We start from the raw sequence: 21,656 nt of genomic DNA on the forward strand, positions 1-21,656 counted from the left end.
GAAGACTGAGGCAAAAAATAGCATTGAGGACTTCAGCTTTTTCCACATCTGTCACTAGGTTGCCTCCCCCATTCATTAAGGGTCCCACACTTTCCCCGACCTTTCTCTTGTTGCTAACATACCTGTAGAAACCTTTGTTACCCTTCACATCCCTTGCTAGCTGCAACTCCAGTTGTGCTTTGGCCTTCCTGATTACACCCCTGCATGCTCGAGCAATATTTTTATACTCCTCCCTGGTCATCTGTCCAGATTTCCACTTCTTGCAAGCTTCCTTTTTGCGTTTAAGTTCACTGAAGATTTCACAGTTAAGCTAAGCTGGTTGCCTGCCATATTTGCTATTCTTTCTGCACATTGGGATGGTTTGTTCCTGTGCCATCAATAAGGCTTCTTTAAAATACAGCCAGCTTTTCTGGACTCCTTTCCCCCGCATAGTAACCTCCCAGGGGATCCTGCCCATCAGTTCCCTAAGGTCTGCTTTTCTGAAGTCCAGGGTCTGTATTTTGCTACTGTCTTTTCTTCCTTTTGTGAGGATCCTGAACTCAACCATCTCATGGTCACTGCTGCCCAGGTTGCCACATCTACTGCTTCCCCTTACCCACAAGGCTTGTTACCCTTTGAAAGAAAGCTATTAGGTTGGTTTGACACGATTTGTTTTTGACAAATCCATGGCGACTGTCACTATTTGCCTTATTATCATCTTCTAGGTGTTTGCTAATTGATTGATTGTTTAATTAGTTGTGTCATTATCTTTCCAGGTACTGAAGTTAAATTGACTGGTCTGTAATTCCTCAGGTTGTACTTATTTCCCTTTTTATAGATGGGCAAATATAGTGCTCCAGTCCTCTAGAATCGCTCCCATCTTCCATTACTTTTTGAAGATAAGTTCTGATGGCTCAGATATCTCTTCATTAAGCTCCTTGAGTATTCTAGAATGTATTTCATCAGGCCCTGGTGACTTGACGACATCAGACTTGTCTAAATAATTTTTAACATATTCTCTCCTTATTTTAGCCTCTGGTCCCACCTAATTTTTACTGGCATTCACTATGTCAGATGTCCAATTGCTACTAACCTTTTCTTTCTCCTCAGTCATTTCCAAGTGATATGGCCCCAGCTGATAAAGTCTAACAAGAATTTTTGCTAAGTGGGTGGCCTTGCACTTTGCATCATTACATTTCATCCCATATCTATTACTCCAGTTTTAAAGGTCATTCAGATCTATTTGTGTGGTATTCCAGTCCTCCTCCATGTTGACAGTATCCCCAACTTTGTGTCATCCACAAATTTTATTAGCATGCTCCCTCTTGTTGTATGCATTGGCAGAGCTGGGGATGCAGTGGGTTTGGGGTGCACTGGCAGAGGTGTGGCATACATGGGGTTCACCCTGGGCTCCAAATCCTAGTTCCTGCCCTAGCTGTGACCCTTGGCTCTGGCCCCTGATACCTGCTCTAACCACTAGGCACAACCACCCATATCCTGATCACTGACAGTTTGAGCAGCCCCAAACACAAACAATAAGAGAACTAGAGCGGATATGGCAAATATGGACTCTGCAAAGGTCAATCTCTCTCTGATGGAGACAGTGGAAGCCCTTAGGGTGACCAGATGTCCTGATTTTAAAGGGACAGTCCTGATATTTGGGGCTTTGTCTTAAATTGGCACCTATTACCCCCCACCTCCTGTCTGGATTTTTCACACTTGCTGTCTGGTCACCCTAGAAGCCCTACAGATCTTGCAGGCTCAAGTTGCCACCCTGTAGACACAGAATGCAGTGCTGCAAGCTCAAGCCACACTGCCTTCAGCTTTGACCCCTATGCAAGCCCAAGCTCCCCTACATGAGAAGTTTAATGGCAATAGCAACAAATTTTGTGAGTTCTTAAAATCAGCGTTGGCTCTTATTTCTGCTATGCCCACATTTGTATCCACTGATGAACTGCAAGTGAGATTATCAGCCTGCTTACTGGGGAAGTCCCGGTTTAGACATCTCCACTCCTAGAAAAATTGATCCTGCTTCTGGGACAATTTGAAGACTTCATTAAAGCTATGGTTGTGCTCTTCAGTGATCCAGGTCACAAGCGGACATCTGAAGCTGTGCTTCGGGTATTGCTGTAGGAACACCAGCCACTTACTAAAACATGCAGCAGAGTTCCAACCCATGTGTGACACTTTATGGTGCCCAGGGTTGTGACACTGATAGCTTTTTGGGTTGCCCAGGACTGAGTCACCTTTTTACTCCTTGTTTTCAGCAATAGGGAGGGGTGTGGGATTTTTTTTGTCGTAGCTGGTGTCAGCTCCTTGACACTGCCAGCCCTTCAATCACTTAAGCACTCTCCTCTGGGCTTATGCCAGCTCTAAATTCACCTTGCAAGTTAACAATAGGTGCACTCTGTCAAGGTTCCTTCCCCATTCTGAACTCTAGGGTACAGATGTGGGGACCTGCATGAAAACCTCCTAAGCTTACTTTCACCAGCTTAGGTTAAAACTTCCCCAAGGTACAAATTAATTTTACCCTTTGCCCTTGGATTTCCAATGCCACCACCAAACTTTATCTGCGTTTACTGGGAAACTTAGTTTGGACACGTCTTTCCCCCCCAAAATCTTCCCAACCCTTGCACCCCACTCCCTAGGGAAGGTTTGGTAAAAATCCTCACCAATTTGCATAGGTGACCACAGACCCAAACCCTTGGATCTGAGAACAATGAAAAAGCATTCAGTTTTCTTACAAGAAGACTTTTAATAGAAGTAAAGGAATCACCTCTGTAAAATCAGGATGGTAGATACCTTACAGGGTAATTAGATTCAAAACATAGAGAATCCCTCTAGGCAAAACCTTAAGTTACAAAAAAGGTACACAGACAGGAATAGTCATTCTATTCAGCACAGTTCTTTTCTCAGCCATTTAAAGAAATCATAATCTAACACACACCTAGCTAGATTACTTACTAAAAGTTCTAAGACTCCATTCCTGTTCTGTCCCTGGCAAAAGCAGCATACAGACAGACACAGATCCTTTGTTTCTCTCCCTCCTCCCAGCTTTTGAAAGTATCTTGTCTCCTCATAGGTCATTTTGGTCAGGTACCAGCGAGGTTACCTTTAGCTTCTTAACCCTTTACAGGTGAGAGGATTTTTCCTCTGGCCAGGAGGGATTTTAAAGGGGTTTACCCATCCCTTTATATTTATGACACACCCCAATCTCAAAGAGCATCTGAAGTGTCCCCCTGCAGTACCCAGACGCTCACAGATATTACGTAAAAACTGTTTAAGAAACAGTATGCTCATCTAGACTGGTACAAACTCAAGATCAGGTCTCTTATAACATTAAAGCACTGAAATATATTTCTAGTGAAACAGTCATAAATTTATGATTAATGTTAAATTTTAAGAGATACTGAGTAAGGCTAGTAAATGGAAACAGAAATGTTTACACATATAAAAAACGAAACATAAAACACTATCCTAGGTCTTCACTTATTAAGTGTTTCTTTTTCTGTTTAAGAAAGTAGATTTTCTCCTAAGGATTCAGTTTGACAGAGCTGCTGGTTTTCAGTCAAAACTGGAATCCAAGTATTTGTGAACATCCTGTGCCCTTCCAGTGCACCCCCAATAAAAAACTCTTCTCCTCCATTGCTTGTTGTCGTTTTTTTTGTTTCACTTTATATCATTGTTCTTTTATTAGCATTTACTTCAAACTGATGATGGGAGGCCCATTGGGAAACAATGCAATGCTTAATTTTCATGGCAATTAGCTAGATGGACAAACACTCCTGGCTTGAGATAACTGGTCTCTGCTGGTGACTTATATCTGGAGAGTCTGGGTATTAAAGTATATGTTCAATACTTATACACAACTCCATAAATATCTGTACATACAACATACAAGGATATTAATGACCAGCATGATCCTCAGTTTCATTTAATTTCTTATATGACACTTTTCATGGATAAATACTACGAAAGCAGTACGTTAAGTGAAGGGAGTATGTCAGACCTGATAGGAGTTGCTGACATAGTAATGAACCCTTTGCCAGCTAACACTAATAGATCCCTAGGTCACAGCTTGGTAGTAGTCACGGAGTGGAATGAGGCCACCCAGCATCATCTTTTCTCTCTCAGCCTAAACAATGATACTAAGAATGAACTGGCACTGGTGGAATAGTCATCTGGCCTGGATGCCTTAGTCAACTTAAGGATCAGGATTGAAGACCACCTGACCAAACACCACCAAGAAAAAAAGATGGCCCTCCTGGCTCTCTCCAGCCCTGCTGGCTCTGGACCAACTCCCCTCATAGAATATCAGGGTTGGAAGGGACCTCAGGAGGCCATCTAGTCCAACCCCCTGCTCAAAGCAGGACCAATCCCCAACTAAATCATCCCAGCCAGGGCAAGCCTGACCTTAAAAATATTTAAGGAAGGAGATTCCACCACCTCCCTAGGTAACGCATTCCAGTGTTTCACCACCCTCCTAGTGAAAAAGTTTTTCCTAATATCCAACCTAAACCTCCTCCACTGCAACTTGAGACCATTACTCCTTGTTCTGTCATCAGCTACCACTGAGAACAGTATAGATCCATCCTCTTTGGAACCCCCTTTCAGGTAGTTGAAAGCAGCTATCAAATCCCCCCTCATTCTTCTCCTCTGCAGAAGAAACAATCCCAGTTCCCTCAGCCTCTCCTCAAAAGTCATGTGTTCCAATCCCCTAATCATTTTGGTTGCCCTCCGCTGGACGCTTTTCAATTTTTCCACACCCTTCTTGTAGTGTGGGGCCCAAAACCGGACACAGTACTCCAGATGAGGCCTCACCAATGTTGAATAGAGGGGAACGATCACGTCCCTCGATCTGCTGGCAATGCCCCTACTTATACATCCCAAAATGCCATTGGCCTTCTTGGCAACAAGAGCACACTGTTGACTCCTATCCAGCTTCTCATCCACTGTAACCCCTAGGTCCTTTTCTGCAGAACTGCTGCTGAGCCATTCGGTCCCTAGTCTGTAGCGGTGCATGGGATTCTTCTGTCCTAAGTGCAGGACTCTGCACTTGTCCTTGTTGAACCTCATCAGATTTCTTTTGGCCCAATCCTCTAATTTGTCTAGGGTCCTCTGTATCCTATCCCTACCCTCCAGCATATCTACCTCGCATCCCAGTTTAGTGTCATCTGCAAACTTGCTGAGGGTGCAATCCACACCATCCTCCAAATCACCAGTCCCTTCTCTGTCATCCAAACCCATACAAGTTGATCAGGTCAAGCCTTGCCTTTCTATGTCGAGAAGGCTCAATGCTGGGCATTGGGCTTCTGCCTATACTGCGGGAGACCAGAACACACTGCAACAAGCTGCTTTGCCAATGTCCAATCTGTGCCTGAATCAGGAAATGCCAAGCCCCAACCCGATAGGGGACCCTGGGCTGGGCTGGTGCCCTTCCCCTCTTCCCAGCAGCACATGCCAACACTCATCCACGGTATCCTGGTGATGGCCAAACTTCCTCCCTGTCTCCAGCACCCGGAGATACCCAACACCAACTTAGAGGTGGACTTGGGTGCCTCAGCCAATTTCATGAATCTGGAGTTTCCCCAAGGACACAATATCCCCACTGAGCACAAGGACTCCCCCAGTTAGTGGAGTCCATAGACAGCTCACTCCTTTTGTTGGGACTGGTCACCAACAGATGGCTCCTTATGTGTATGTCTACACTGCAATTAGACCCCTGTGGCTAGCCTATGCCAGCTGACTTGTGCTCCTTGGGCTTGGGCTGAGGGGCTATTTAATTGTGGTGTAAATGTTTGGGCTCAGGCTGCAGCATGAGCTCTGGGACCTTCCCACCTCACAGGGTCCAGCCAGAGCCCAAATGTCTATATCACAATTAAACATCCCTTTTGCCCAAACCCATTCGCCAGATTCCGCTGGCATAGGCCAGCCATGGGTTTTTAATTGCAGTGTAGATGTACATAGAGGTACCTACCCTTCAAGGGCATTCAGAAACCATCTAGTTTGGGTTAATTCATGCACAGCATTTACTAGGTGTCCTTGGAATCCCCTGGTTAGTTGCCCAGAACCTGCACATCTGCTGGTGGTTAGGCAGGATATGCTTTGACTTCCTGTCTTACCAACAATGCTATCTCCCCAAAAGCAGACCTGGTGGCCAGCAACCTTTTGTGGCTTATTCAGTCTTTGAACAAATTCTGTGATACAAAGAGAGGATCCAAAAGCAACTTTGGCAACCTGCATAATCTTCCCCAATTGCTGCAGGAATTTATGTTGGCAAACAATTGCTATTTAACATATTGAGCAAAAAGAAAGCTGACCTGCACTGCCTTAACACAGCTATGACTGCCTCAATGACCTCCAGCCAGGAGCAAAGGTTCCATTTGGGTGCATTTACTCCCTCTGAACCCAATCTAGAGGAAAACCTGCAGAAGGGGTTCATTGGCTTCTCCACATCCCCAGCAGGGGGCTTAATAGTCTTTGTAAGAAGAAAGGTGGCTCCCTCCAGCCTTGTGTGGACTAGAGAGTGCTGAACAAGATTACATTCTGAAACTGGTACCCGTAACCACTTATTAATGAGTTGTTCAAAAGACTCCACTCCACCAAGGTCTTCACAAAGTTGGACCTCCATGGAGCTTATAACCCAAGGAAAGCAGATTAATGGAAGACAGTCTTCCATACCAGGTTGGCCAGTTGGAGTATTTGGTCATGCTGTTTGGATTTTGCAACACCCTGGTGACTTTCCAGCACTCCATAAAGGACACCTTTAGGGACATGCCAGAGCAATTTGCCTTCATTCACCTGGATGACATCCTTATTGTCTCTGAAAGACAGGACCTCCACAATCATCATATGCACATTGTCTTGGAGAGACTCTGCCAAAAAAAAAAAAAAAAAAAAAAAAAAAAAAAAAAAACACCTCTACACAATGCTCAAGAAATTTGAATTCAATAAGGACACCATGGAATTCTTGGGATATATCATCCCACCTGAGGGAATCACGATAGACCTGTGTGAAGTGGTGACAACATCTGACTGGACAACATCCAAGGATGTATGTGGGATGCAGCAATTCCTGGGGGTTGGCAATTTCTACCAGCAATTTATTGAAGGATTCTGTAGCCTGGTTGCATCCATAACGGCAGTCCTGAAAAAGGGGACCCAGTTCACCTGGTCCATGGAGGCTCAGTTGGCCTTTGATTAACTAAAGAGGGCATTCACTTTAGCACCTACCCTGAATCACCCAGATACCACTAAACAACTTGCAATCAAGGCAGACACTTAATACTGCACCTACAGCAAAGTTTGATCTCAAAACATGGGCCTCCACAACCAATTCTACCCTGTGATTATTATTTGAAAATAACCCCAGCAGAGAAAAATATGATATTTGGGACACGGAGCTCGTGGCATCTTTTGATTAATGCCACCTCCTAGAAGGGGACATTCCCAGTCCAAGTTCTGACAGTCCATAAGAGCCTAGAATATCTACTGACTGCTAAAAACCTTAGTCAATTCAGATCTGCTGGTCCCTCTTTTTGGCTCACTTAGATTTTGTTGTAACCTATTGCCTTGGGATGAGCAACTTGAAGGCACGTGCCCTATCCCACAATGATGATTATCTCGAACCCGGCAAAATGTCCTCTGCCAACATGTTCAACTTTGTCAACAGGACACTCAGTCTGTCTTCCATCCACTGCCTGTGATCCACATCTGTCAGACACTGAATGATGCAGACACCCAACCCAGAATTCTGATGACAGAATGGCCTCCTATCATAAGGGTTGTCTTTATGGTCCAGAGGGATAACCAAAGCTCAAGTATTGAAACTATGTCACAATTCACCACTTGTTGTACATTCTGGCTAATTCAAAATCTGAAATCTAGTCTGGAGAAGCTTCTGATGGCCAGCCTACGAGCTTACATGAGGTCCTGCAACTTCTGTTCCTGTACCAAGAACCCACAATCAAATCCCGTATGGTCTCCTCCAGCCTCTGTCCATTTCAAGAGACTTCCCTGTAGAACTGCCACACAACCAGGAACACTCAGTAATCCTTGTTATTGTTGAGCTCCTAACAAAGATGGTGCACTTCATCATGTGCTGTACTGTTCCTACCTCCTGGGAGACAGCTCAGTTCTTCCTAGAAAATACCTTCTGTTATCACAGGTTAACAACTAGCATTGTATTGCCAGTTCATCTGATTCTGGCAGGAATTTCTTAGATTCCTAGGCATCAAGTCCCTCACTTTGTCTGCCTAGCGCCCACAGACTAATGGGCAAATACAGACTCAATCAAGTCTTGAAGCAGTACATTAACTGCTTTTTGAGCTACCACCCAACTGGCTTCTGCTGCTGTGCAATGCCAAATTTGCATATAACAATGCAATCCATGCCTTGACCTAACATAGCCAATTCTTTGCAAACTATGGCTTTCACCCCAACTTCCACCCAGACTTTCCCATGAATTCCCCAGTACCAGCCACCATGGATTTTGACTACACCAGCAGAGCCAGCCTCCAGACAACCTAACAAGTGCAGCTGGCCTACAGTAAGATGCCTAATTGGCTATACAGCAACTAATCCTGTTCTCTGATTTTATTTGGTAATCTGTAACAGATCCTGTCAAAAATAAAGGGAAGGTAACCACCTTTCTGTATACAGTGCTATAAAATCCCTCCTGGCCAGAGGCAAAATCCTTCACCTGTAAAGGGTTAAGAAGCTAAGGTAACCATGCTGGCACCTGACCCAAAATGGCCAATGAGGGGACAAGATTCTTTCAAATCTGGATGGGGGGGGAAAGGCTTTTGTCTGTGTGATACCTTTGCTGGGAATAGATCAAGGATGCAAGCCTTACAACTCCTGTAGAGTTAGTAAGTAATCTAGCTAGAAAATGCCTTAGGTTCTCTCTGTTTTTTGGTTTGTATATTTGCTGTGCTGGAGGGAATGTGTATTCCTATTTTTGTGTCTTTTTGTAACTTAAGGTTTTGCCTAGAGGGATTCTCTATGTTTTGAATCTGATTACCCTGTAAGGTATTTACCATCCTTGTTTTATAGAGGTGATTCTTTTACCTTTTATTTAAATAAAATTATTCTTTTAAGAACCTGATTGATGGTTCATTGTTCTTAAGATCCAAGGGTTTGGGTCTGTGTTCACCTGTACCAAGTAGTGAGGATATTATTATCAAGCCTTCCTCAGCAAAGGGGTGTAGAGCTTGGGGGGATTTTGGGGAAAAGACCAAGTGGTCTCTTTCCCTGTTCTTTGTTTAAATCGCTTGGTGGTAGCAGCGTATCAGGTTTTTAACCTAAGCTGGTAAGAATAAGCTTAGGGGGTCTTTCATGCAGGTCCCCACATCTGTACCCTAAAGTTCAGAGTGGGGAAGGAACCTTGACATATCCTAACTAGTACCCTCTCCTGGCTACTGGTAGGGAACAGTTTTCTGGTGACTGGTGTCATGATTCCCTGTTATTGTTTCTTATAGTGGCCCCTACTGGTTGCTGCTCAGTTAGCTATTCCTCTCACCTTCTACAGCCATCCACACTGATGTGGGACTCTAGGGCGTCATAGTACAGCTGGGCCAAATTTTTTGGAAGAAAAGTTTATTTGCCAAAAATGCAGTTTGGCTCAACCAAAACTATTTGTGAATTTGACACATTAGTGGAACAGTTTCAGACAAAAATAATTGCGGGAGGCTATATTCAAAAAGGGATTTGGGTTGTTCTGTGAATGGTGCCTGAGGAGAAAAATGTGGAAAATGCCAGGTTGAATCCCTACTCACTAACAGGGACTTGAACTTGGGTCTCTCCTTCCTAGGTAAGTGCCCTAGGCTAGTGGTTTTCAAACTTTTTGGGCTGTGTATCCCTTTCCAAATGATGTAGTCTACCGCATATCCCCATCTGAGATAGGTATATTATGATCCTATGATTAGATGCCAAGTCTGTCTAAATAAAATGTGTTGTCTGCCATTACATGATTTTCCTCATGTATCCCCAACGAGAGCTTATGCACCCCTATGGATATATGCACCCCAGTTTGAAAACCACTGCCGTAGGCTATAGTCATTATCTCTCTGGCCCAATGACTACTCAAGTATTTGATACAAAGCAGAATGGCTTCAACAGGAGAGACAGAGAGAGAAAGACCCAGCCCAGAATACCTACAAGTCTGGGATTAGTGCACTCACCTGAGGGGGTGGGGGTGGGGGTGGGGAGACCTTCACTCAAGTTCCTATTCCAGAGTTTCCTGTATCTCAGGTGAATGCCCTAGCCATTGGGGAGGGCAGAAAAAGGGTGAATGCACATGCCATCATGTCCTCCTTCTGTCCTGTCAATCTAGCTCTTCATTTCCTGTGCTTTCTCACACACACACACACACACACACACAGCCCACAATAAAATGTTTCATTCCATTTAAACAATTTTTGTCAACACTTCCGATTTGCCAAAAATTCTGAATTTCAGTTTTGCTCAAACCAATTTTCTTCATTTTTGGAACTGCCAGTGAACCACAAAATCAGTTACTTGCCCAGCTCTATTCCACAGGACTGACCACTGGTAAAAAACTCTGGAGAATACCAGTGGTTAGTGGACCACAGTTTGGTTACTGCTGCCCTAGCTAAGACTGCAGACTTGGAAACTGAATAAAAGATCTCCCCCACTGTATTTTCCACTGAATGCATCCGATGAAGTGAGCTGTAGCTCATGAAAGCTTATGCTCAAATACATTTGGTAGTCTCTAAGGTGCCACAAGTATTCCTTTTCTTTTTGCGAATACAGACTAACACAGCTGCTACTCTGAAACCTGCTGAATATTGGGTCCCATGGCTCCCATTCTGGCTTTCACAAAGTGAGTTGAAAGCAGTCTTCAGCTGAGGAGTCCCTCAATACAAGGGAATTCACCAGTGGAAGGATGACCAGCGTTCTGTCTCCCCTTCACAGCCCTTACATAGGAGGATATGTTGGGGCATGAGCATAGCCTCCTCTGCACTCTGTCATTCCCTAACTGCTGAAACAGCCCATTGGGCAGGGATTGTTGCCATGTGCAATGTAGAATAGCTCCTCATGGCTGCTTATAACTGGTCCCATAGGGTCGCTGTAAAATGATGTATTGCCCCCTTCTGTACACTACCCAGATGAGGATTTCAGTCCTTGATCGTTTAGTCTTGACTAAATATTTTAAGTTTCCAGAATAGCTGCCTTTCTTGAATAATATAGAATGTTGCTTCATAATTACTGATCCCACAGTGCATGGGAAATGAGGTATTGTTTAAATTTCACACTTGACAGTTTAGTAATACTTGTCATACTTTTCTTTTCAGGACACATTGAAGAATGCCATGAAAGTACTGCAGTAAATTATTTCTGGTACAGGAGAACTTTAAACATAAGCTCTGATATCACTGACAGTGGCAACTTACAATGGTGGTTAGTTTTGTGCTTGGCCATTTGCTGGACAATTGTGTACATTTGTACCATTCGAGGAATTGAATCCACAGGAAAGGTGAGGAAATAGAGAGCGGACCACTTAGAAAAGTTGACTTGCTGCTCTGTCTCTTGTCCTTAAAGTACTGAATTTCAACTTCAGGGGAAATACAAAAACAATTATAAAAAGAAAAGGAGTACTTGTGGCACCTTAGAGACTAACCAATTTATTTGAGCATGAGCTTTCGTGAGCTACAGCTCGCTTCATCGGATGCATACCGTGGAAACTGCAGTAGACATTATATACACACAGAGACCATGAAAAAATACCCCCTCCCACCCCACTGTCCTGCTGGTAATAGCTTATCTAAAGTGATCATCAAGTTGGGCCATTTCCAGCACAAATCCAGGTTCTCACCCTCTGCCCCCCCTCACACAAACTCACTCTCCTGCTGGTAATAGCTCATCCAAAGTGACCACTCTCCCTACAATGTGCATGGTAATCAAGGTGGGTCATTTCCAGCACAGATCCAGGCTCTCTCACTCCCCCCCACCCCCGGGAACACACACACACACACGTATAAACTCACTCTCCTGCTGGCAATAGCTCATCCAAACTGACCACTCTCCAAGTTTAAATCCAAGTTTAACCAGAACGTCTTGGGGGGGGGGGGGGGCGGGTTAGGAAAAAACAAGGGGAAATAGCCACTCCCAGTCTCTATTTAAGCCTAAATTAACAGTATCCAATTATCCAATTTGCAAATAGAGACTGGGAGTGGCTAAGTCTTTATGCAAGGTAGCCTATTTCCCCTTGCTTTTTCCTACTCCCCCCCATCCCCCGACGTTCTGGTTAAACTTGGATTTAAACTTGGAGAGTGGTCAGTTTGGATGAGCTATTGCCAGCAGGAGAGTGAGTTTATGCTTATGCGTGTGTGTGTTTTCCCAGGGGGAGTGAGAAAGCCTGGATCTGTGCTGGAAATGACCCACCTTGATTACCATGCACATTGTAGGGAGAGTGGTCACTTTAGATAAGCTATTACCAGCAGGACAGTGGAGTGGGAGGGGGTATTGTTTCATGGTCTCTGTGTGTATATAACGTCTACTGCAGTTTCCACGGTATGCATCCGATGAAGTGAGCTGTAGCTCACGAAAGCTCATGCTCAAATAAATTGGTTAGTCTCTAAGGTGCCACAAGTACTCCTTTTCTTTTTGCAAAGACAGACTAACACGGCTGTTACTCTAAAAACAATTATGTTTTTTCAAACCCTAATTCTTGGAGTAGATACCCCCAAATGTATTTTAGGGAGGGATTTTATGACAAAACAAAATGGTCTTTCTGCTTCCTGAAAAAAAAGTTATATTTAGAATATGCTGCTTCAAAAAATTGTACTAGAATGAGATGTTGTAGTAACTAAAATAACCTCTATTGATCCTGTTGTCTCTGTCTCACTTTTCTTATTTCCCTATTAGGCTATTTATGTAACAGCCATATTTCCTTATCTGGTCCTAACTATATTCCTTATTCGTGGACTCACCCTACCAGGAGCCACTGAAGGTTTAGTTTACCTCTTCACTCCTAATGTAAGTATCAGTGTTGGCAGTATAAAAAAAAATATTTTTCTAATTGTACTGTCCCTCTAGCTTTCAAATATCACTTTTCTAAAACTTCCTATCCAGTATGTCATCTAAGGTTTTTTTCAGTCAAAGTATTTGTAGTTGTCTGAATATATCTTAAATCTCGATAAGAGTGAAAGGAGTACTAAATCATTTTTTTTATTAAGCATTTTCCCATACTTTGATACAATATATGCTTAGGCGGAAGCATATTATGAAGGCATCATTAGTGACACCATAGTTTATGTGGAATTGAGTTTTGCTCCTTAAGGACTGATTCAGCTTCTTGTGTATCCTTCTGAAAATTACAGCACTTACTGAGTAAAAAAATTATTCTGAGATTTTAAAATAAATTCACTTTAGGAATTAAACACTTGATTTTTTTTAAAAAAAAATTAATGGTAATTCTGCTCCCATCCCCCGCAATTAATGATTCTTCATAATTGAAAGCTTCTTCAGGAGAGCCTGAAAGAATCAGGATTCACTGTGAAGAACTGTCCTATTTCAAAATGACTGCCATCCCCCAATTGTCCTCAATAGGACTGAAGGCACAGATCCCCTCATTTGTAGCCATTTTGAGAACGCTACTTAGCTTGTAATTGCTTTTTGAGGAGGGGAGGGGGAAGGGAGAAGCAAACAGCAAATCAGCACAGGGCGGAGAAAGTCAAAATTCTCTATAGTTTTTGCCTAGAACATCTACAGGTCCCTGCTTTAGCTACTTTTGCTTCTGCTGGCTGGAGTTTCCCGCTGGCTCCTCTCTACCCTTCTTCTCGAACACAAAATGGGGGGAGGGGAAGAGGAGTGGCACCACCTGGACCCTAGTATCCCCAGAGTGTGTGTGGGTCTCCCCATCACTGTTCGAGGACCAGGGAAGGAATGGCCCAGCTGGGCACCATTTTATCACCATCCCTTACTGCCACAGTTCCTGCTTTGGATGTTTCTGTTCTCACATCTCCCAGGTGAGTGCCTTATTCACTGGGATATTGGGTATTCCGAACACACACACCAACCAATCCCTAAAATCCCCAGCTGGCTCACCCCTGGCTGTATTTTGTGGGAGGTAGGCATGCTCTGAGCATGCCTACCAGATCGGGCCGCAGAGGCAAGACAGGCAGGAGAAAAGCCTAGTTTGAAAATCACATTGGGGTAAGGCATCTAGCAGCTCATCTAGCTGTGAGGAAGTGTTAGGATTTAGGCAACTTTGTGTGTTCCCAGTGGGGGGAAATTGGGATTAGGTGCTCATAGGGTTAGGCAGCACAAGAACAGTGGTTTTGTGAATGTCAGGCATCAAAGGCCATTATTTAGGCACCACTAAGTAAGTCCCCTTGTGTCCCACAGTGTTTCTGGCTCCTCATAGCATAGTGGGCCACCATCTTCCCTCTGGGCAGTTATGGCTTCAATTCCCATTGAGAAAAATGGAAAGCGGGCAGCAGTTTGTGAAAGATGAACTGTCATTTATGAAAAATAAATGGCAAAAATTGACCATTAATCCTAAATATCTTTTCAAAAGCAACCCATTGCATCAGATCTACTCCACAGGTAGGCCAGGAGCAGGTATCTAAGCTGTAAGTGTGTATATGCAGGGTCACATAAGGAGTCTAAGAAGAAGGGGGAATTTGTAGGTGGTGCGCATGGGGTAATGTAGGGCAGTACAAGACGGAGGGGGACTTTGGAGGACAGAAGGGAGGGTGAAACTGGTGTACACTTTAGCTATTTTCTTCTGCTCTAGCTAAGAAGGCAGTTGAAAAAATACAGTTTTAACTGATCCTATGCTTGGAGCCACTCCATAGTAATGTAAAGCAGCTAGAGTGTATCAGTAAATCTGGCCATAAAAGTTAAAATTAAGAAAGTGATTTAAGGTTGATACATCATATCTTCAAATCATTAAACCACCACATGGTGACATTAAGTTTCTTCAGTATACATGTATGAAATTTTATTTTATAAAGGAGGACACTCCTAGGCAAAAACTGTTAAGATGTTAAGGTGGAGCGTACAGTTTAGCAATTTAGGATAAACTACATTACAGGGATGTTGCAGCTATCCTAGAACCTAGCATTATAAACATCAGTGGGCTTTGGATTAGGCCCTTAAATATTACACAAAGTATTTTAAATTCATGTCAGTGGAGGAGTATGATAACAATGGCACTTCAGTCTCTCTCTTACAGCTAAATAAGAATTCTTCTTTATAAAATTGGATAACCGAAGTCTTAAAAATCTGTTCAGATCAGTAGTTCGGTGGACAAAAACCTATTTAATTGACTTTCACTGTCTTAATAGCTAAAATAAATACTATAAAATCCTGTACTGCAAGATGGATCTAATTCTTAACATTTTCTAAAAGGCTTCAAATTCTATTTACATAAAAATATAATTAGAGTTTTGTAACAAGATGCACTCACGTCTCACAAGCACACCCTGTCTCAGTGAGTGTGCCTGCACATTCTCTCTCAGTTTGTGGTGTGTCTTTGGTGACTCAGCCCTCCAGCCAAGTCTGTCTTCCGGAGTACAAGTGCAATAGGGGTTCTCTCAGTGCCCTCTGTAACATCTCTTTCAAATTGTCCCTGCTTCAGAATAGGGCCGTGCCCCAGGCCTCTTTCCCTGGAGGCAGTGTCTTCACCCTCTCAAAGCCTTTCTGGCTTCAGCTCTTCAGCTGGGCCACTACAGTTCGGTTCCCCTTCTGGGGTGCCTCAGAGCTCAGGCCACTTTCCCAGTGGCTGGGGTGGGGTGGGGGTAGGGAACCCAAGCCCACCCTCTACTCTGGGTCCAAATAAATAGCAGACATGCCATGTCCCTTTATTTAAGCTGCACTGCTGCTCTAATTCTCTAGGCCACTTCCCCAAGGCTCCAGCACATTCTTCATCCTTACCTCAGGGCCCTGTCCTGATGAAGTCCCAGCAGCAAGAGCTCCTTCTTGCTCTCTTTCAGCAGCCCAGCCCTGGGTCCTGTAGTTCCCTCAGCCAGCCAGGCATGCCATCTACTCTCCTCCAAGCAAGGGACTGGACTCATACTGGCCCTTCAGCTCTTCTTATATGAGCCTGCTGGGTTACGATTGGCAGCTTTCCGCACAGCCACTCTAGGCAGATTGGAGGACTGCTCTATTGTCCTTTTCTGGGACAGGATGTGGCAGGTGCCTCAGGACCGAGTCCACCCCCATCACAAGCATGTTAAACCTTACATACATACTCTTACTTTGTACATACTCCAAAAGGAAATAACATATAGCTTAGGTGAAAATAATGGAAACAACTTTTGAAGTTTCACCTTGTTAGTGTTTAGGGGAACTAAATTGTATTAAATACCACACTGCCTTCTAGATGGTTTCAAATAATATTTTTAAGATGCTATATTTTATAAATATTTAGTTTATAAATTGAACAATCAGATTTTAAAATGAATGAATTAAACATTTCAATTATGCTGTCAAAGCAAAGTTGAAAGTGATGAATACTAATTCTATAAATATATGTTCTTGATTCTTTTGAAGTATAATTCATATAAATTAAAAGTTTATTCTTGCAGCTGCTCCCTCTGTAGTACTCCCATTGACTTAATTGAGACCATTATCGCACTACATCTAGCGCTATGCTGATGGGAGAGTGCTCTCTCATCAGCATACTTACTCCACCTCCACAAAGAGGTGGAAGCTATGTCGGCAGGAGAGTGTCTCCCCACCAGCATAGCATGGTGTGGACAGTGCTTAAGTCGATGTAACTTATGTCTTTTTCACACCTGAGTGACATAAGTTATATTGACTTAAGAGGCAGTGTAGACCAGTCCTCAGAGTTCTGCATACACCACATCTGTAGGCCTATGATGGATCCATTACCTTTTTACTGTGGTACTTGACAATGCCTTAATCATGTCTCTACTACGGTACTTCAGTTTCCCTTCGTTTGGGGCAGTTGTGTGATTTTGATGCAGTTTAGCTTTCCACCCAAACCATAAATTCTTTCCTTTCCAGGGTAACAAAAAGTACAGAAGAAACAAAATACATTCCTTTCCCTCCCTGGCCATAATCTTCTTCCAGGAACATATGTTCTCCCTCTGCCTGCTATCCTTCATTCAGAGGAACGAAGGGTGCAGTATTGCTAACCCTGAAGTTCAAAAATAATGAATGTGGCTGAAAAATCATAAATCATGAGGGATTTTTTAAAATTATGTTGTGTGTTTAGGTCTCTTGACTTTTCAACTCTCTCTGCTCACACACTGGATGAGCGAGACAATTAGTGTTGCCAGCACTCCCAAATGTATTAAAGTGATTTTGACCCCCGCCCCGCCACTCTCATCTACACGTCTGCCCATCAATGAATTTTGCACCCCACCCAACTTCACCTCTGCTCCTTCTGCAGTTGCTGGGGCTCTTCATCCCCCTCTTCTAGGCTAGCAGGAGTTGCAGCAGGGTCCCCTTCTCCCTTCCAGACTGGAGGGGCAACTCCAAGGGCCTTTCACCCCCCTCAGCCTTTGCCAAGCTGGTATTGCAGGAAGGGAAAGGGAAACAGAGCTACGCTGAGCTCATGGGCTCTTTCTATTCCCTCCTCCCCTCTGTGAGAGTGGTGTCTACTCCTGTGGGGAGGAGGGAGAGCCCTTCCTGCACCAGCTCCGATTGGCTGCTATGTCCCAGGGGGTGGGGAGTACTGGGAAAAGCAGCCAGTCAAAGGGGGATTTCCCACAGTCAGAGTAGGGTGAATTGGGTGGGACAATCCCAAAATACAGAGTTCAAGTCCTGGTCCTGGACTGAGACAGCATTTGTCCTGGATTCCCTGTGGTGCTGCTCCATGCCTGCCCGAGGCTCAGGGCTGGCACCAGTCTCTTTACAGTGGTAGGGGAGGGGATGTGAGCTGGGCTTTAGCCTCCTCCCCTCACCCCAGGAAGCCCCATTCCTGCTTCTCTTCTTCACCGCAAGACCCACCCCCTGGCCAGCTCAGAAGTGAAAGCTGGGACATGGTAAGAGGGATAGCTCAGTGGTTTGAGCATTGACCTGCTAAACCCAGGGTTGTGAGTTCAATCCTTGAGGGGGCTGTTTGGGATCTCAGGCAAAAATTGGGGATTGATCCTGCTTTGAGCAGGGGGTTGGACTAGATGACCTCCTGAGGTCCCTTCCAACCCTGATATTCTATGATTCTAAGAGCTGCCCAGAGAGCCCTGGCTGCTGTGGGGTGCCCTGAACCCTCCGCCTGCCCTTGCTGGGTGGGGACACAGGCTGATGACTGCTCTGGGGCACCCCAGCCCCTCACCCAGGGCAGGTGGCGGGTCCAGGATTCCCCACAGAGGCCCGGGCTCCTTGGATGGCTCTTATTGTGGCCTGGCTCCAGCTTCCAGCTTGGTCAGGGGGCAGGGCCTCTGCCTGCATGTGTCCTGCTTTTGCCTTTTGAAAAGGTGGTCACTCTAAGTCAGAGCTGAAATTTGCAAGAGAGCTGGAGCTTCTCCTATCACCCAAGCCAAACTCAGATGACTCACAAGAAACACAAGAGTTGTCAACACTAGAAGTGTGGCTTTGTCCCTCCCTTTCAGGAAGCCCTGGTCTGGGACCCCTCAATAAAAGCAGATATACTCAGCAGGCCTCTGGCTCACACCAAGTCTCTCCCTCCCAGGCCCTAACCTTCTACTTCCACCACAAGTTTAAATCTTTACCACTTGTGATCAGGATCACCTCTCTTGATATAGGGATAATAGTCATTTGTCCCTCCTCTTTGCATTCCTTCCTTTTCAGGTCTCAAACATCTTGTCCTCCTCTTGAGTTCCTGATCCTTTAGGCCTGCTCCCTGGCCCTTCACCAGTACTCTTAATGGAGATCCCTACTTGAGATCTTGCTTCATCTCTAGTGGTCGTCTTCCTCCTAACAGGTATGGGTTTCCCTGGCCCCTCTCTGTACTGAAGGAAGGTTGTGCCTTATATTTCATAGAATATCAGGGTTGGAGGGGACCTCAGGAGATCATCTGGTCCAACCCCCTACTCAAAGCAGGACCAATCCTCAATTAAATCATCCAACCGATTTTTGCCCCATATCCCTAAATGGCCCCCACAAGGACTGAACTCACAACCCTGGGTTTAGCAGGCCAATGCTTAAACCACTGAGCTATCCCTTCCCCTGGAACTCCTTCTCATCCTGTCTTGATACAGCTTACAATTCCCAAAGTTCCCCTGGGACCTTGATCTCCCATATTCCATTTTTGTGTGCTAAACCAAGACCAGGGATTTAACTGGGAATTGGTCCTGCTTCAAGCAGGGGGTTGGACTAGATGACCTTCAGGGGTCCCTTCCAACCCTGATATTCTATGATTCTATGATTCTATGATTCAGGGCTCTTTTTGCATTATAGCCTCCCTTAAAGGTCAATGTAACAAGACTGTCATTCCATCAAAATATCTGATTTCATCCTCAACCACAAGACAAAAGGCTGAATTACTGATATGTTATCAGAACCAGAGACAGAATGAACACACTTGTTACACATTTTCATAGATTATAAGGTCAGAAGGGACTATTTTGATCATCTGGTCTGACCTCCTACATTACACAGGCCATAGAATTTCAAGATAGTAGTTCCAGCATCAAATCCATAACTTGTGGTTGAACTACAAAATATCTTTTAGAAATCCATAGAATCCTGACTTAGAGATGTTAAGTGATTCAGAATCCACCACATCCCTTGGCAAGTTGTTTCCATAAATAATTACTCACTGTTAAATTTGTGCCTTATTTCAAGTTTAAATTTGTTGAGCTTTTTATGCTTTATCGACTAGATTAAAGAGCCTTCTACTATCAAATCTTTTTTCCCCATGTGGGTACTTCTAGACTGTGCTCAAGTCCTCTCTTAACCGTCTCTTTGATAAATAGATTGATTTAAGGAGTTCATTCTTAGGACTCCTCTCTGAACTGTCTCCAATTTTTCAACATCCTTTTTAAAATGTTAACACAAGAAGCGGACACACTATTCCAAGAGAGGGTCTCACTGGTGCCATATACAATGGTAATAACTTTAATACTCCTGCTCAATATTCCCCTGTCTATACATACAAAGATCACCTTATATCCCCCTTGACAATAGCACTGCACTGATAGGGGTCATGGCTGACATGAGCAAAGTCCTTTTCTGAGTCAATTTTTTTACAGGATGCAGTCCCCTATCTTGTAAATATGGCCTACATTCTTTCTTTCCTAGATGTATAATCTTGCAGTTGGCTTTATTAAAATGCACATTTGATTGTGCCCTGTTTACCAAGCAATCCATATCACATTGTATTAGTGACCTATTGTGATGTTTCTGAAGCCACTTGGAGCTGAGAGTCACCTTGTGACCACCTGCCTCCAGTGAAAGGGATTCTTGCCTGTGCCACCTGGGTGTTAGCTCCCTAACACAACCAGCCCTTCCCTTGCCTTGAAGGTTCAAAATAGATGCACTCCAGCCCCTGAGTCCCTTCAAAGTGTTGCCATGTGGCCACTGATTACTCATAGAAATCCCAGATCCTCTGTTCCCAAAGGAAAGTGTACCACAGTTTACCCATTTTACCTTAGATCACAACTTCTGTATCACACATAGCAGTTGAGTTCAATTATAGTAAAACAAAAGGAAATTTATTTAAGAATAGAGATTCAAATGGAAATAAGTGTGAGTGGTAGAAAAATTCTTACACACAAAAAACCACAAAACATGTACTACGGTGTACAATTAATAGCTACTTTTCTTATCTAATAAAGTAGATTGTCACCCCAAAGTTCAGTCTCTTACAATGCTTGCTAGTCTCAAGGAGATAGAGCCAATCTTCCATGAAACACCCCTGCTTATCAAGATACTTCCATAGTGAATGGATGCAGAGTATCTTTCCCTACCACCGGATATACTGAATGAGTCTTGTCTTTATTCAGACAAGATCGTCCCCTCGCTATCATAGAATTCCTTGTCACTTCTGATTGGTTTCGATTGTTTATAGTTAAGGCTACAATTTAGTCATGGGTATTTTTAGTGATATGGACAGGCCACGAGCCATAAACAAAAATTCACGGCCTATGACCTGTCCATGATTTGTGCTATAAATACCCCTGACTAAATTTTAGGTGCTGCAGGTGTTCTGACGGGGAGGGGCGTTCCGGCGGACTCTGCTGCTACTGCAGGTGGGTGGGTGGATGAGGGGGCAGCCCAAGGCCCTGCCGCTGCTGCTCCCAAGGGCCCTACCACTGCTGCTCCAGGGGAGGAGGGCAGCCCGGGGACCCTGCCGCTGCCACTCCTGGACCAGCTGCCTGGGGCCGCCTGAACAGCGGCCAGTGTGGCTGGCCCCAGGGCCACCCCAGCTGCTCGGGTGACCCTGGGGTCACCCACATCAGCGTCTGCAGGAGGTCCCAGAAAGTCATGGAATCCGTGACTTCCGTGGAAGACTCACAGCCTTATTTATAGTTTGTCTTTGATGGTTTCCACTGACTTTTGGGTTGGTGCAAAGGTAGACACTACCTTACCAACCAAGGAAAGATGACAACTCCCTTCCATTTCAATGAGATATATTATTCCGCAATGATTCACTTTCACGCCAAGACTATAAGGGTACAACTTTTCAATATAGTTACATTATTCCTTAAATAGTACCCAGACACACATCTGCTATAATTGAATAGTGATATGTTACAAGCTTTTAGTACAGACCTTGT

At 44.3% G+C, this 21,656-nt stretch overlaps 1 protein-coding gene across 1 annotated transcript in view; it reads left to right on the forward strand.

The window, feature by feature from the left end:
- LOC144260525 (sodium-dependent neutral amino acid transporter B(0)AT3-like) overlaps positions 1–21,656 on the forward strand; it is a 113,977-nt gene that overhangs the window by 62,209 nt on the left and 30,112 nt on the right. The window contains exons 4-5 of the mRNA XM_077809179.1: positions 11,295–11,476; positions 12,868–12,978. Of these exons, the coding sequence (XP_077665305.1) occupies positions 11,295–11,476; positions 12,868–12,978 (293 nt within the window). The remainder of the gene's footprint in view (positions 1–11,294; positions 11,477–12,867; positions 12,979–21,656) is intronic.

Source organism: Eretmochelys imbricata, chromosome 2, assembly GCF_965152235.1.
Source record: "Eretmochelys imbricata isolate rEreImb1 chromosome 2, rEreImb1.hap1, whole genome shotgun sequence".
Taxonomy (NCBI): domain Eukaryota; kingdom Metazoa; phylum Chordata; order Testudines; family Cheloniidae; genus Eretmochelys; species Eretmochelys imbricata.